Source organism: Acomys minous (assembly GCF_964271855.1).
Source record: "Acomys minous genome assembly, chromosome: 3".
NCBI lineage: Eukaryota > Metazoa > Chordata > Mammalia > Rodentia > Muridae > Acomys > Acomys minous.
Window position 1 is genome coordinate 31,065,958 of NC_140485.1, and position 18,154 is coordinate 31,084,111.

An 18,154-nucleotide genomic window follows, 5' to 3' on the forward strand; every position below is an offset into this window, starting at 1 on the left:
GTTTGAGGGGATTCATTTTTTAAGTGTCTGGTAGGATTCAGCCATTGAACCATCTGTTCCTGGGATTATATTTGATAGCATTTTATTACTATTTCAGTACCCTTACTTGTTATTTTTATTACGCTCTCCAGTTTCTTTCTTTTTTCTTTTTCTTTTTTTCTTTCTTTCTTTTTTTCTTCTTTGACTTTCATACTGCTTAATTTGGATAAAAACAATGTAAGTTTGAGGCTGTTAGGGGAATAGCAGAGCTCAGATCAAACAGAGGAGATAATATTCTCACACTCCTATCCCTCCTGGCCTTACGCCTTCCTGTGGCATCCAACTTCCTTACAAAGCCACCTCTATAGCATCATGAGATCATGAGCAGATTTCTCCATGTCCCTGGGCCCTGGCATTGGTGATGTCCTGGGAGGTGAGTGGGTTTGCCCATATCACTCAACGCCACTCAGTGGCTTCAGAGCAGACGTTCCCTAACTACAGCCTCTGGGGATGGTCAGATGAAGCACTTTTCCTTCTCCCTGCCCTTGGCCGAGACACTCTCCATCTGGAGGATGCCACTGGCCTTCCCTTCTGCTGGCTTGTAGGTGATGTAGCTGCCTTTGTTTTTGTGCAGGTAAAAGAAGATCAAGGTCATCATCGAGAACAGAATGAAGAGCCCCAAGGTGATAACAACTGCAGTGAATGCTGTGCTGGCTTTTTCAGCTTGTAGGGACAGGCTCTTCAGGGGCCTGAAAACTGGCACGGTCATCAACTCTGCAGGAGGAGAAGGTGTAGCTGGTAGACTGTCCATTGGTGCTGAGGGCAGAGTATCTCAGAGGGTCAGATCTTTCCAGTCTGATGGCCGGCAGGGCCAGGCCGGTTGCCGCACATCCTTTTCACTTTCCAGTTTCTTCACGACTCATTCTTGGTAGGTTCCATTTTCCTGAGTTAGTACGTTTCTTCTAGGTTACCCAACTTGAAGGGTGTGAAATTGTTTATAGACAGTAGTCTTGTACAATAGTTTACACTTCTGTGCCATCAATGTTAGGTACCAAAATTGACTAATGAATTTTCTTTGTGATGTGCATGAGTGTGTGTGGTGGGAGGAAGTGGTAGATGGAGAAGCCAGAAGACAGCAGTTATTTCTCAGGGATTTCCACCATTTTTTTTTTGAGAGAGAGTCTCTTACGTGTCTGTAATTTGTCAAATAGGCTAGACTGGCTGGCTGGTGAGTCCCAGGCATCGCTTACCTCCATCTTCTCAGTACTTGGATTATAACTGTGTGGCTTGTATGTGGATTTCTATGCTTGGCTTTAACATTTTTTAGAATGTGGATTCTGTTGTTCAAAATCATGTCCATCTGCTTATAAGGCAAACACCTTTCCAAGTGAGCTAAAGGTCACTCCTTAGCCTCAATTCTTTTCCTTTTTAGTGTATATAAATGGTGTGTGTGTGTGTGTGTGTGTGTGTGTGTGTGTGTGTGTGTGTGGTCTATGTTCTATCCTGTGTGAAAGTATGTGGAAGTAAGAGGTTGCCATGCAATGCCTTGCATAAGTTTCTCTCCACCTTTTTGAAGGGACAGTTTTTACTAAAGCCTTCAGCTCATCATTTGGCTAAACTGGTTAGTCTAGTCAGAAAACCTCCAGAAACCATGCATTTCACGCTGCTTGGCTGACAGTACAGACTTGTGCTGCCATGCTTGCCTTGTGTGCGGATTCTGTGTATCCACAATCACGTTCTCATGTTTGCTCATCAAACAGCTTACCCACTGAGCCATCTCTTCTTCCATTTATTAAAAAAAAATTAAAGACAGGGTTTTTCTGTGTAGCCTTGGCTGTCTGGGAATTTGCTCTGCATGCGAGGCTGGCCTCCAACTCACAGACATCTGCCTGCCTCTGACTCCATAGTGCTAAGATTAAAGGTGCTCTACCATTGTGCAGCTTTAAAAAATCCTTATCAAAATTCCAATATTATAATTTACAGAAATCAGAAAAAATTGTGAAACTACAAAAGACATTAAATAGGCAAAGCAATTTTTAAACGAAAGGATCAAAGCTGAAGGAACCCCGTCAGCTAATTTCAGCATAAATGCAGTAATAAAGATAATATGACAATGGCACAAAGTAGGCATTGGTCAACCAAATAAGATAGAGAGCACAGAAATAACTGTATGTATCGACTATAGATGCACTGACAAAAATGCCAAGCGCACATAGTGGGGAAAGACAGGATTATATTTGATAAATGTCATTAAAGTGCCTACCTATATTTAAAAAAAAGAATAAAATTGGACCTTTTTCATTTAAATAAGAATCAACTTAAGATAGATTGGAAACATAGACATAAGATCTGAAACTGTAGAGTTGCTTTTAGTCTGGACAGTGGTTTCTTGGATTTGGTCCCCACTGTATGCATATAGGTTTCATAAAAAAAAAAAAAACCCAGCAGGGTCTAGAGAGATGATCTATGGTTAAGCGCTTGCTATACAAGTGTGGGGCCTAGAACTTTAAGCCCCCATGAACCCATCAAACTCCAGGCTAGAGTGGTGGCCCTGCCCATAGTCCAATACTTGGGAGGTGGAGAGGAGATCGGGGATCCCCAGTGCAGACTGGCTGGAGTCTAGCAATCTCAGTTTAGATGGGTTCTGTGTTTGATTGGAAAACCCTGACTCAACAAATTATATGGGAGATACATGAAGGACGATTTCCGACATTAACCTCAGGCCTCCACATTCAGACATGTACTTGCATAGACTTGCACATGTATACATGCAAAGACACACATGCATACACACACACCACGTGTACAGATGCAGACACTAAAAGAAAAAAATCCCAACAGCTTTTCAGTAAATTGGTTTGAAAGTGTATGAAAGTTCAGAGGGTCAGCAAATAAGCAAAGTGCTGTTGAAGAAGAGCATGGCAGAGGCGTCCTTAGAAGGACAGCCACCAATAACACTACAAGAGATGGTGACGTCAGCACCGGCCCAGAGGTAAAGAATTGGAATGCATGGAAAATTATAATCTTTCTCATAAACCCATGCCAAGGAAACCAAATACCTATAGATGAAAGGGAAAAAAATCTCTGTGACCTCAAAAAATGAGGGAAACAATAAAAAAAAAAAAAGAGGAACACAAAAAGAAAAAAAAGAGTTTTTAAAATATATTATCTCCCCCCAAATAAATAAAGTTTGAGTGAGTGTGGTGGCACACAGCTATGATCCCAGTACTCCTGGGAGAATCGCACATGAAAGATGAACCGAGGCTATGTATAAAGTTCACGGCCAGCCTCAGTTACATAAAGAGACTTGGCCTGAAAACCAAAGCAACAAACATTAAACCCAAACCAATAAAATCTGCAGCCATTACTTAATGAAAAGCCATGCTATGCTCTTGGAAGATTCTACATTCTATATAGCACTGATAAAGGATAAATCCTTACAACATTTAAAGATCACAGAAACAACTTAAGTGGAGATCTTTCATTCTTGAATGATTTCATCCACTTCCTCTCTACTACCCTCGAATCACTGTATGAAGCACTCGGGCATATTTGCTGAGGGTGTTTTGTCTGTGTGCATCTTTCATAGATATGCTGGACATGTAATTTCAGAATTGTGATATTTTTTAACCTTACATAACATTGTGGTTATATCTGCAAGACTTCAAGAATTCTACCAAAAGATAATATTTAATGGGGGGAAAATCTCTTTAATCTTCTCAATGTCCCTTTATTTACTCAATCACCTCAAAAACGAAAGCAGCTTTTTGTTGTTGTTTTTGTTTGTTTGCTGTCAGAATGATTACTTTAGGGTCAATTTCTTATAGAAGACCATTGGAAGGAGGAACTGATCACCATTAAGCTCTTCTTTGGCAGGACACACTGCTTCAGAGAAAAGGTATACTAACTTAAGCCTTCATAATGGTGACAGGGCACTTGCCATGATCCTTAATGCGATGCTGCACATTTCTAGTACTTTTTAAAAATTAGTTTTTGACAGTTTCATACATGTGTTTTGATTATATTTGCCTCAGGGAGGAACCCAGCAATTGGTTATTCAGTTGCAAACCATAGAAGTAGATTATACGGAGTGAGAATGTTATACTTAGCAATATATGTGCATAAACATGCATGTATATGTATATAATAACACACAACATAAAAGTAGATCATGGATTTGAAGAGGAGCAGGGAAGGGCATATGGGAGAGTGTTTGGGTGGAGGAAAGGGAAGGGAGAATGAAATTATATTATATTATCAAAAGTAAAATTTAAAAGGCTGGGCACAGAGGGCAGGGAGATAACTCAGTTGGTAAAGTGTTTTCTGCACAAACTCAAGGACATGAGTTCAGATGCCCAGACCCTGTGCGAACAGCTTCCCCAAGTGTGCCCATCAGGCTCAGCTGGAGACCTGAGCTCCCTGAGACTCCAGTGCGAGGGAGGCTGAGACAACAAGATGCCTGAGCTTACTGCTCAGCCACTCCAGCCAATCAGTGCTCTCCACTTACAGCGAAAGACTCAGTCAAAAACGTAAGGTGGAGAGTGATAGAGGAAGACACTAGTGTTGACCTCTTGTCTCCACACGCACGTGAACACATATATGTGCACACAAATAAACACATGTGAACACACACACACACACACACACACACACACACACACACAGACACACACACACACAAGTTAAAATCAAATCCGCAAATCAGTACACCATTGGGATTCTCATTCTGTGACTGTGGATGGGAAAATAGCACTGGCTGGCTGCCTGCTCATTGCCATGGAGATGTTATGATTCACATCTGGTGAGACAGGCGCAGTTTCTCATCACTAACATGACCACGGCTTCACCCGTCATCTAATCTCAATAATATTTCATGGCCACAGTCCAAAAACTTAGACATTTTGTTTGCATGCTTTCCCTTTTTATTTCCCCTTTGGAAATGAAGCTTTCACGTACGTAAGAGCAGATGTTATCATTCACGTTCAAATCATCTTTATGCTTTAATTTTGCATGTGAATTTGTGGTGTGTGTGCTTATGCAGAGGGCCTGTTGTTTGTGGAAATCGAAAGATATCTTAATAACATCAGATACGCAGATTACCTTGGTCTTTATGTGGAAGAAGTTTCTTTGTCATCATTATTTTGAGAAAACAGAAACACGTTGTCTCTCTCCTGCCAACTTATAACACAAAACAGACAAATAGCAGAATGTGTTTCTCCCGTCGTTTTGCCAAAGGGCTCTACACGGTTTCCTTTTGCTTATTGAGAGCTGTCTTATAACGATGTCCACTTACCCTCTCATGACAGAAGGACTTCCACTAACAGTCTGGAAGCACTGGGGGTGGACGCACCGAAGAGCTGGCTTGCAGAAAGGAGACCTTGTTTTATGGCTCTCTGTTGCTCTGTAAGCCTAGGAGCAGCTTTTTGTGCATGGAATTATCTCTTTGTCTGTGGTGACCTGCCTGAGGTCCCAGATATGTAAAGGGTAGTTCTGATATGTGCCACATTTGTATCAGCCTGAGATCTTAGGATCTCAGGCCCATGGGAAGCTAAGTTTTAAGACAGTCTCTTCTTGCTGGCTGAGAAATCTAAAGGGGCAGCCATTTGTTGTCAGTAAACAAATATGTCCCGAGGGCATTTATCAGAGAATGTAGTTTAGCACCATTCTAATCTCTGAACTGGAATATTGTTGATAGCATTCAGTTTCTTGTTGGACCTATACGTTGATTAAAAAAAAAGTTCATGCGATTTCTACTTAATACTCCTGAAAGAAGAATTCCAATGATACTGTTGGAGGCAGAGAGTGGAGAGTTGGAACAACCTGATTTGTGAAGTATTTCAATTTCTTTGGTATAAATATACAAAGTCCTGATTTATCGTAAGATAAGAATTGTGTGTGTAGATATTTTACATAAGTGTAGGTAAATGTAAGGGTCCTGAACTCCTTTAAGGTAGGTTGGGCTAACCTATAATAGTTACCAGGTTAGATATAGTAAGTGCATTTTGATTTAGAGTTTTAAATCTACCATGGAGTTTATGATGCAACTTCATGAAAAATCTAATGTTACTGTGCACTCACTAAGGCCCGTTTCAATATGTCAAAGTAAGATCAGTACACACGTACACATACACACACAGACACATACTCACATACACAGCCAGACACAGAAACACACACAGACAATACACACACACATATGCATACTTACACACATAGACTACACACACTCATACGTATACACTCACACACTAACACACAGACATACACACATACACATACTTACATACAGAGATTAGACACACACTCATACAATCAGACAAACACACACACACACACACACACACACACACACACACACACACACACACACTTCATTTCTGTCAGCTGGTACTAGCCAGTACTTTACTGATTCTGTGCGTGGACCAAGTCTTTCCTCAGTATGATGTATTATCAGCAAGTGGCCTGTGCTTTTAAGTTTTATGTCAACTTGACACAGCTAGATTTATTTAGAAGAAGGAGCCTTGGTTGGGACTATGCCCCCATAGTACTGGCCTATGGGCAAGGCTGTAGTCCATTTTCTCGGTTGGTGGTTGATATGGGAGGGCTGGACTCTCTCTAGGAGGTGTCATCCCTGGGCTGGTGCCCCTGGAGTTTATAGGAAAGCAGGCTGAGCAAGCCATGGGTAGCAAGGCAGTAAGCAGTGACACCCCATAGCCTGTGCACCAGCTCCTCCCTGCAGGTTCCTGCCCTGCCTTCCCTGGATGATGGGCTATAAGCTACAGGAGGAAATGCACCCTTCCTCCCCTAAGTTGCGTTGGGTCACGGTGTTTATCACAGCAATAAAAATGTAATTAAGAAGCTCCATCGCTGCGCTGGAGGTCCTGGGTTCTCTAAGAAGGCAGGATGAGCGAGCCACAAGAACAAGCCAGTAAGCAGCAACCCCCCACGACGTCTGGTTCTTTTCCTGCTGTCAGGCTTGTGCCTTATTTTAGTTCCTGCTCTGACTTCTTTCAGTGATGAACAGTGATATAGCAATATACTCTAAATGAATCCTGTCCTCCCAACTTGCTTTTGGTCATGGTGTTTCCTCCTAGCAAGAGCAAGCCCAAGTAAGGCACACATGATTTAATGAACGTGAGGCAACTAAAAAAAGTCAGTCTTGTAGAGGAAGAACAAGCAATAGTGGTCACCAGAGACTAGGAAGAGTAGTGGGGAGGATGGACAGAGAGAAGTTAGTTAGATCAGGGAAGCAAAAGCAGATCCGAGGACTTAGCTGTGGTCTTCTGTAGCCTAGCATTGTAATTGTAGTCCACAGTGTTCTGTGTTCTGATTCAAGAGATAAAGAAGAGTCTTCAAGTGCCCAGCTTATATAAATTGTTCATGTTTGAGAAGAGAGAAATTCAAATGAACCCTATTTGATCATCACATATCACATAGATTGCTCTGTGCTCTATAAATGCCTAGATGTTCTTATAATTCTGTCAACTCTGCATGGAGATTACACTAATGAGAGACTATGAGAGAACAACTATTAATCTAACAACGAATCTTCCACAGTCATACAGTACCCAGAGGGCTGATTGGTGGACTTACTTTGGCCAGTTAGACTCAGTAATTGTCACCTGCTCCACCAGACGTCAGTGAATCTTAGGGAATAAATCCGCTTAGAGAAGCCACAGCTATGTCCTAATAACCCCAGCACTGGTTTCAGGCACCAGCTGACCTTTGAGAAGAAGTTTAGCATTCCTATTTAGTCTCAGCTCTAGGATCAGCTCCAATTAGCTGGTCTTTTAGGGCTGTTTATTGGCTTTTCCTTCTCCCCTTACCACCTCCTCCCTGCTCCCCAATGCCCAGTCCTTTTTTTAAATTTAGGGAATTTCCCCTTTCCCCTGCATGCCCTAATAGAGAAACATCACTTTATTATTATTCAACTTTCTCGACTTTCTTCACACCACTTAATCAATGTCTCTTCTCTTTGCCCCACTGAAATAACCTCTCTTGGGGATGCTGAGCTGTACACACAGCAGTTGTTCTCAATCTGTGGGTCGTGACCCCTTTGAGGATTGAATATCAGATATCCTACATATCAGATATTTACAGTATGACTCATAGCACTATGAAAATTACAGTTATGAAGTAGCAACAAGGAGTTTTGTGGTTGGGGCCACCACAACACAAGGAACTGTATTAAAGGGTCATAGCATTAGGAAGGCTGAGGACCACTGACATACAGAGAGTTGATACATTTTTCAGTTTGATGTTTATCAGTTGTAAGTGCCCATCATTTTACTGAGTGCTTTGAGGGGTATCTCAGTGGCTCTAATCTATTGATTCAGAATCCACTTAATATAGCCCAAAGCCTCAGTAGGGTTTGAAAGCCATCAGGTAAGGACTCAGATGTCACTGTGGTTCCTGTAGCAAATATGTGATTCCTGTATAGAGGAAAACCTTCAGAATCAGAAGGTAGAAAAGAGATGAGAGGGAGGAAGGGAGGGAAGAGAGAGAGAGAGACAGACAGACAGACAGACAGAGACAGACAGAGAGACAGAGAGAGACCGAGAGAGACAGAGACACACACACACACACACACACACACACACACACACACACACACACAGAGAGAGAGAGAGAGAGAGAGAGAGAGAGAGAGAGAGAGAGAGAGAGAGAGAAGGGGGGAGAGAAAGAATGTGGATGAGAGTAATGAATTGGTGGGGTTTTTTTTTGTATTTTACAAATTTCCAAAATTTTCTTCTTAATTTGGGGTCTGCCTTTTTCTATGTAATAACTTCCAGGCCCACTGAGCTGCTCAGAGCCCAGATTACTCACTTGCATTTGACTTGCTTCCTAGGACATCAAAACCTCGTGCTTCAATCTCAGTGTCCCCAGAGTCCTCTGAGCTGACTGTGGAAGTGAAGAAAGTAAACAGAAGGCGAAATCATAAGGAAACAAGTCCTTAGGAGCCTCTCATCCCATCCCAAGAAGAACTTACTTCACTTCTCACATAGTCACATGTGAAGGAGCAAAGAGGCCATAACAACAGCTCGTAAATCCTTCCCAGTGCTGACAAGGGTCCAGTAGTTCAACTCTGACAAAGCTGATTCCTTGAAAGAGTGGGCCGAGCCTTCTCCCGGCAGACACTGTGTCCCTGCAAAAGTTTAGGGAGAATTCACTGTAAAATGATTTGGGAAGATGAACATGATAAGATGACAAAGCACTCTATCAACGTGAGGAACTCATGCCCATCTTAAAGGCAACAATTGTCGTTTTTAATGAGCACTTTCTTTGAGTTATATATCTCTGAAAAGCAACTAAATCTCATGCCAGTGATCTGTAACTTCAGACACTGTCTGTGTCATTCTGTTTAGTACACAGTTAAAGACCACACAATTGAGTTCTTGACTTCTTGACCTGAACAGTCTGGCCAAGGGATATTGTTTTGCTGTGTGGGAAGAACAATCTCCACACGCCTTTTTGCATATATATTGACAGGAAAGCTATATGAATGTGCACAGCTTGGCTTATCTAGGACCCATGACAAACATTGACAAGATGTACTTCTGCAGCAGTTGCCTTCCCCACTTCTCTCCAGGACTCTCTTTTTCTCATCACAGACATTTTCACTGTGAAAATTCCCCCATCAAATGCGTGCTGAGATACAGATCATTTTCCTAGAGGGTTACTGTTAGAAGGCTTTAAAAATGATCATGAATTTTTAATAGGTGGTAGTATACTCCATTGTGTAAATGTACCACCATTTCTTTTTCCATTCTTCAGTTGCGGAAGATCTAGGTTGTTTCAGAGTCTGGCTATTATGAACAAAGCTGCTATGAACATAGTTGAGAAAATGTCCTTGTTGTATGGTGGAGCATCTTTTGGGTATATGCCAGGGAGTGGTAGGGCTGGGTCTTGTGGAAGAACTATTGCCAAATTTCTGAGAAAACTCCAGATTGATTTCCAAAATGGTTGTACAGGTTCACACTCCCACCAGAACTGGAGGAGTTTTCTACTTCCTCCACATCCTAGCATGTGTTGTCACTTGAGTTTTTGATCTTAGCCATTCTGCTAGGTATAAGATGGAATCTCAGACTCATTTTGATTTGCATTTCCCTCATGACTAAGGATGCTGAGCATGTCTTTAAGTGTTGTTCAGCCATTTGATATTCTTTTCTTGGGAATTCTCTGTTTAGGTCTGTACCCCACTTTTCAATTGGATAATTTGGTTTGGTGGTGTTTAATTTAATTTGGATATTAGACCTCAGTCAGATGTAGCATTGGTGAAGATCTTCTTCCAATCTATAGGTTGTTGTTTGACAGTTGCTTTACAGACGCCTTTTAGTTTCTTTCTTTCTTTCTTTCTTTCTTTCTTTCTTTCTTTTTTTTTTCTTTTTTTTGAGACAGGTTTTCTCTATGTATCCTTGGTGGTCCTAGACTTGCTTTGTAGACCAGGCTGGCCTCAAACTCATAGTGATCTACCTGCCTCTAACTCCCAAGTGCTTGGATTAAAGGCATGTGTCACAGTTTCATGAGGTCCCATTTATTAATTTTTGATCTTAGAGCCTGAGCTACTGGTGTTCTGTTCAGGAAGTTGTCTCCTGTGCCAATGAACTCAAGGCTCTTCCTCACCTTTTTTTCTAATAGATTTAGTGTGTCTGGTAGCTATTAAAAACAAGGAAATCAGTTGGGCATGGTGGTGCACACCTTTAATCCCAGCACTTGGGAGGCAGAGGCAAGTGGATTGATGTAAGTTCAAGGCCAGCCTGGTCTACAAAGTGAGTCCAGGACAGCCAAGGCAACACAGAGAGACCCTGTCTCAAAAAAACAAAAACAAAAACAAAACAAAACAAAACCCAAGAAAATCCTGAAATGGATGGAACTAGAAATTATCATCTCCAGTGAGGTAACCCAGATCCAGAAAGACACGCATGGTATATACTCACTTATAAGCGGATATTAACCAAATAATACAGGAAAATCACACTGCAGTTCATGAACCTAAAGAAACTAGCAAAGAGAACCCTAGGGAGAATGCTTAATTCTCATTCAGAAGGACAAATAGAATAGACACTGGAAGCAGTTGAAGAGAAGGAACAGGAAGGGAGTCTACTATAGAGGTCCTCTGAAAGACTTCACTCAGCTGGAGAGCCAAGCAGATGCTGAGACACACAGCCAACTTCCAGGTGAAGTGCAGGGAGTCTTATGAAAGAGTTTGGAAATAGAAGGATCTGGAGGAGTCAAGAGCTCCACAAGGAGACCAATGGAGCCAAAAAATCTGGGCAGAGGAGTGGGGTACTGCAGAGACCGATGCACCAACCAAGGACCATGCATGGTGAGGACCTAGACCCTCTGCTCAGATGTAGTAAATGGGCAGCACAGTCTCCTTGTGGGTCCCATAATATGGGGAGTAGGGACTACTTCTGACAAAGACTTTGGCTCCCACACATTGGTCACTCCCCCCCTGGTGGGGCAGCCTTTCCAGGCCACAGAGGAAGAGGATACAGGCAGTCCTGATGAGACTTCATAGGCTGAGGCCAGGTGTTCGGGAAGGAGTGCTCCTCTTTCAGAGGACTAAAAAGGAGGGAGGGAGGGGGTATGAGAGAGGAGGGTGGGACCAGAAGGCAAGGAGAGAGGGGGCTACAATAGGGGGAGGTAAAGTGAACAAATTCAAATACTGAACCTTTGCTATATCTTACTCTAAGAATGCAAGGGTCATTTATTGAAACATGAATTGCTGCTTGCTTCTTTTCCATAAATGACAGCAAAATGCTTCCCTGGACTCCAAAGAGGCTTATAAGGATAGCATTTCAAAATCTCCAAGGAATGAAAGACAGTGTAGGTAAACGCAACATTTCCAAGAAATCATGAGTCCAGTCCAGGTAAAGAGTGAAACGTGTGTGCAAACTTCCTACTTCTATACCCTCCTTGGAGGCAGGACTTCTGGGCTGGAGTTATTTGTAGAAATATATTCACTGCGTCAGTGTGGACCACTAGCTGTATACACTTCCCTCCAGACAATGTGATGAAACAGTGCAAAACAAAACATGCAGAAAGGACTCTAGAAAATGGAAGGAAGTGATAACCAGGATGAAGAATTGAACACAAAGGATGAGCTGTGCAGACTAACGCCGGCAGGCTTGGCTTTTTGTTTGTTTGTTTGTTTTGCTAGGACTGTAGATGACAGCTATACATTCTATGTGACACCGATGTTCTAACAGAGATGGCTCTACTGAACAAGGTTTACCTTCTCTGAGTGGTTAACAGACAGCGTTACACTGTCAGTTTATTTTTCTTTAAGGACATAAAAAAAGAGAGTCTTTATGATTCATCTTTTCCACTTGAAATATAGACTCTTGACTTCTCAATTTTGCAGGCATGCAGATCGGGAAGCTTTAGTATCAGAATATTCTAAAATAATATAAGAACTATTAAACATTTTTACATCACAGTAATTATCCCCTCTCTTTTACCTTCCCATTTCTACCCTCCCCCCTCCTCCCTCTTCAGCCCTATTACCCTTCCTTACACCTCTGAGGGGGGGAGTAGAGTTGGAACAGGTTCCTCCCCCCACCATCTGACCACAGCCTATCAGGTCTCATCCAGACTCATCCGGATAGCCCCAATCCCCTTCCTCTGTGAAAGAGAGGTGATCAAGTATCAAGCAGTAGAGTTCATGTCAGAAGCAGTTCTAGCTCCCCGCCCCATAACCTTGGAGAATAACTCAGGACATTGAGCATGTCTTTAAGTGTTTCTCAGGCATTTGTTGTTCTTCTGCTGATAATTCCCCGTTTAGCCCTGTACCCTATTTTTAATTGGATAATTTGGTCTACCTTTCTACTGGGTTTCTTGCTCCAAGCCTAATGAGGTTCCACTGCTCAGCTACTGCACTAAGTCAATGTGCTCAGACCCTGTGCTCACTGAGTTGGGGAGCCCATGGTTGGACCTGCCTGCTTGGGTATCAGAAGATGTCCATTCCTTCATGGGAAGGGCTGAGTTACCACTTCCAGACCATGGATTTTCTCTAGGATAAAAGACCCAGACACTGGTGTTTTGTGGCCCCCAGTTCAGTCTGAGACACAAAGCACAGATGTAGCATGCAGGCCGGCCTGTAGCTAGAATTTGGAGATACACCTGCACCTACATGGATTCGGGAACTTTCTGTGGATTGTCTGGGTGACCTGGAGTCAGATCCACTGTGTTCCACACTGTGGGGTCTCCTCTAGGCTCAAAGACCCAGAGCTCAGTCTGATACACAGAATGCAGGTGCTGTATGCAGGTAGGCAAGTGGCTAGACTTTGGAGACTGAGCACACATCTGCAGCGACCCATAGACTTTTCTGCGGATTAGCTGGGTGGCCCAAGGCCAGACCCACCTGTGTTCCCCACCATGTGGACCCCTGTCACCTGGGAAACACTGCCACTGGTGTTTTGTGACTCTCAGTTTGGTCTTTTAGTTGCTCTGCAGTCACTTCTGTCCTACTGATCAGACATAGTATGTGACTGGTAACGCCATTTTGGATCCCCCCCTCGAACTACTAAACTTATTCACATGTAAAGTCTATTCAATGTAACAGGTTTGGCATGAATACAGCAATTAAAGCGTTTGTGTGATTTGCCCATCCTAGAGCCCAACGAAATAACGGGGTGAGTCAGTGCGCATTGTTCATGGTGGCCCTGTCTTGCTCCAAATGGAGCAGTGATTCTGTTCCATTCTCTCCTTTCTATATTAATGACATGGTAGACAGGCTATTCTTCCTGTAATATCCAGTGATTATAAATAACAAGAAAATAATTGAGAAGCATTTAAATGAGAAGTATGTCTCAGTTGTGTAGGCACAGACATTAGAAAACTTTAAAAACATCACATTCCAAGAAGAGAACGAGCTGTTAAACATATGTGGACTTCCAATGTGCTGCGTATAGGAGCTTGACTCTCTCTGTGTATTTTATTGCATAACTTAGAGAAGTTGTCTCTGATATTTTAAATCATCCATATGTGAGTAAATGTTTCTTTTATGGGAGGCAAGTAAATATTATAGTTACAAAAATAAGAAAAGATGTCATTTTGGGTGCAACTGCAGATAGCAAATAAATATTATTTTAGCTAATATTTTCAAAGTGATTTATAATTTTAAAAGCACTTTTATATCTTTGTGTACATTAGAATGTTAGCTTTACAAATAGCATTCATATTTATTTAATGCAATCTTTCTAAGCAAAGCTTGAGAAAAATACCTATTGATACTGATGAGATCCAGACCTTCTCTTTTAAACTGCCTCTCTCCATCTGCAACCATCTCCAAAAAACCCTTTCAGATTTCTTTAACTGTCTGAAAGGGTTACCCACGTTATCTAGAAAGCAGCAAAGTGCCCAATCCCAGTGGCCATGGGCAGCAAAGGCTTTATTATCATACCTTATGAGTCCTGTGGTGGTCAACTCTGGTGTCAATTGAGAAACTTCCCAGATCAGATTAGGCTGCAGGAGTGTCTGTGGAGGGTTGTCTTGATGGTAGAAAGGCCCAGTGCACCACGGATGGCCACAGCTGCTGGACTGAAGAAGAAGGACACCTAATTGTGAGGCAACTAGAGTGAGCACTGCTTCACAGTCCCCACCTCACTTCTCTGGTTGCAAAGTGAGTTGCTTTGTCAGAGGTAATGCTTTGTGCAGTCGCAAGCAGTCCTACCTTCGGGTTCCTGCCATGATTTCTCTCGCTAGAAGGTACTTGTCAGGAATTGGAAACCATATAAGCTCTTTCTTCCCCTACGCTGGTTTTGGTCACAGGGTTTTATCACAGCAGCAATGATAAAACCGGAACATGGAGTGATAACCTCCAGTCAGACCCACAAGCTGGGACCCAGCGGCTGTGATGATATCAGCTGGCATAAGGGACTATGGCACAGAAAGCGTGAGAAAATGAGAATTGGAGGCAGTTAGATTATTCGACAAATCACAAGTGTGTCTGTACGAGGAGGCAGGGCTGTCAAAGACAGGCGGGGCAGTCGAAGCACAAGCTGAGTGATGTAGTCGCAGGTAGAACTAAGTGTCCTCCAGCCAACTAATAAGGCAGGGACAGCCCTCATGGAGCCTCCAGAAAGAGCACCCCATACCAAGGCCTTGGTTTTAGTTCCTCAGACTCATTCTAGACTTCTAGAACTCTGAGTCAAAACTGTGCTATTCCAAGGCACTACATTTTGATATTTTTGTGGCAGAAACATGAAAATACTAAATAAGGGCTTTTTGTTAAGTGGGTTCATCGGGATGAACTTGAATCCTAGTTGATCCAGTCTCTCACTGTCTCTCTTATGCCTCACAGAAGGCAGCAGGGCCAAGGCAGACCTGGGAAGCTGTTATAAGCTTTGTCATGTTTGATTTGCCTGAGTCACAGTATGACCTCAGTGTTTATTGTATCTGAGCACAGACTCAAATACATTACCCATCTATGAGGAGGCAAAGTACAGATAACAATGTGCATAACAGCAATGTTTTCTATCCACATAGATGCTATGTCAATGAGAAAGTTATCCTGGCAGTCAAGAGCCAAGGAATGCCACAAATGTCACACTGAACAGCAAACCTCACACAAGAGATTTATTCAAGGGTGTGGCTGCCTCAGGTGAGAAGCAACAGAGGCCTAAGCAGAGACTAAGTTTATATAGGGTTTCTGGTTGTGTGTGTGTGGGGGGGGGGGGGCGGTGGGAGTGGAGATTTCTGCAGTAAGGATTGATGGGATTTCAAGTCCAGAGCTTGCACTATGTAGGATGGGAGCTGGGTCCAGCCATCAGGGAGGTAAGAGTGGCTGGGTCCTGTGGGTGGAGTCTGGCACTTGAAGGTTCCCAGGGGAGGGACCTAGCCTTTTGTGTGCCTTGAGGGGCTTACATGCTTGTACTTTTCAGAACATTCGAATCAGACGAATATCACGTAGTTAAACTGCATAAGTTAGAGACTGAAGGCATCTAATGGAGAAAGCACTTAGATTGTTTTGATGCAGGTACTACAGGTATGGCCAGTATGAGACACTTCATGGAGGTCAACTGACACCTGAGCAGATTTTTTTATGGAATATGTTCCTTTTCATTTTAAAATTTCTATTGACTATAAAACATGCATTGTATGTCTGTTGTGTAAACTTCACTGCATTAGGCACTGGGTGATGTGACAGGTAAGAGAAGGTATTTGCTTGGATTACACAGTCTCATCCACCACTTATGAATGGGTATCTCTTCTAGTGTCTAGCCAGTGTCTTGTCAGTTTAAGCTGTCTCCTGTGGGGTGGTATTTCCAATTTCAGAGACTTGGCGTTGCTCTGCTGAATTGACGTGTAGTGTCACTCTGTAGAGTTATGAGCAGCTGAAACGAAAGCAAAGTTCACTGCTTTTGTCCAAAAGCCATTGTTCATAATTATTCATGTACACTTTGCCATGAAACAAACCAGGTATGGCTCTCAGCCACGCTCTTACTACCTACAGAACATCCAAGGACGTTGCTTAGCCTCAGACTGTTCTTGTAAGTGTGACTGTCCACAAAGCTTGCCTGTAGAGTGATAGGAAATTCTCAAATTTTACTCCATATAACTTCTTTAAGCCAGACTTAAAAAGTTGATTTTAGTTTCTACCAGTTACCAAAGCAGCAAACACCAAGATTCTTTTTATTCAGAGAGATTCTGGCCCCTTGAATGGGCCTAAAAGCATCCAGGATTATGAGCTGGAGAGATGGCTCAGTGGTTAAAAGCACTGGCTGCTCTTTCAGAGGACCTAGGTCCAATTCCCAGCACCCACATGATGCCTAACAAAGGTCTTTAGCACCAACCTTGAAGGATTCAATGTCCTCTTCTGGCCTCCAGTGAGCACTGCATATTTGTGATGTGACATACATGTGACAAGACACTCAGTCATAAAATAAAGTTAATTAAAATAATGGCCTGCCATGGTCTGGTCAGATGTATCTTTAATTCCTTTCTGAAGACAGAGATGAGTCTCTATGAGCTCAAGGTCAACTTGGTCTACAAAGTGAGTTCCAGGCCAGCCATGGCTATACAGTGAGCCCCTGTTTCAACAAACAAACAAAAGTACCCCGAATCATACCATGCCTCTCTTGTGTGCCTCCATAGTGTCAGTATATACTTCTGTAAGATTTGGAGCAGATTTTTAAGAAAGCACAAGAACTTTTTCAAGTCCCTTGGTTTTGAAGGTAAAGCAAACAACTGTGTAGTCAGATGGTCCCTTCTTCACTTTCTTGTACTTCTAGAAGATGTTTTCAGCCTGCCTCACACAGGCTCCCATAAGCTTTCCTCTTAGAAATCTGTACTGAATCTGAATACTTTCCATGTTTTTACACTTTTCCCACCTCTTGGCCAATTTATTCCCCACTCCTAATGTCCTTTCCAAGCTGGGTGACAGGTAACAGGATGTAAGTAACAGATGGACTGTTCACTTCAGACCATAATTCTTGTGACATTGCAATACCTAAGGCAATAGTCTTGCAAAACATGAAATAGAGCGTTTCATCTTGTGTGGTGCCTCTCCCTTCTGGCACCTCCAACCAGGCAGGAGAAGTGTGACCGGAGGCCAAGCTAGCGTGCGCAGTGATTTCCCCTATAAGCTGCTTCTTAGGACTAGTCTCTACCTGTTTCTTCTCTTGTCTTCTCTTTTCTTCCTCCTTATACACTGATGTGTATCTGAGAAAAGTATGTCACATACATTTAAAGTATGCCAAATGATCATTTCATATCTGTATACATTGCACAAGTGTCAAAACCAAATTAATATATTCATCACTTTGCACAAATACTCTTTTTTGCTGTGAGAAAAGTTAAGGTAGGTATGCTCAGCAAATGTGAAGGCTGCCGTGTGTAATTATCAACTCAAGTTACCATGATGAGCATCTGATCCTCAAAACTTATGTGTCTCATAACTGAAAACAAATGTAACTTTGGACCAGCATCTTCCTCTTCTTCCAGTATGGAGCTCATGGCAAATGCTTTTTATCAGTTCTGCCTTTTGATGCAAAATTTTTATATTCCTTATGCAAGTGAGACTGTGCAGTACATGTGTGTTTCTGCAGCTGGTTTACACAAAACACAGTGCCCCCTCCTGACAGAATTTCATTTCTTTTTAAAGACTGAATGGTAATCTAATGTTTATTAATAAACAAATGCATATTAGACCATTGTTCTTATATTGGTA

General features: G+C 42.4%; 1 protein-coding gene across 1 annotated transcript; it reads right to left on the reverse strand.

Moving 5' to 3' along the window:
- Positions 1-493: 493 nt before the first annotated feature.
- LOC311593612 (small cell adhesion glycoprotein-like) lies at positions 494-832 on the reverse strand (the record flags this gene model as incomplete). The annotated part of the gene is made up of 1 exon (XM_084774956.1): positions 494-832. The coding sequence occupies exon 1, from the start codon at positions 788-790 to the stop codon at positions 494-496; it is 297 nt and encodes a 98-aa protein (XP_084631082.1). The 5' UTR covers positions 791-832.
- Between the last annotated feature and the right edge of the window lie 17,322 nt (positions 833-18,154).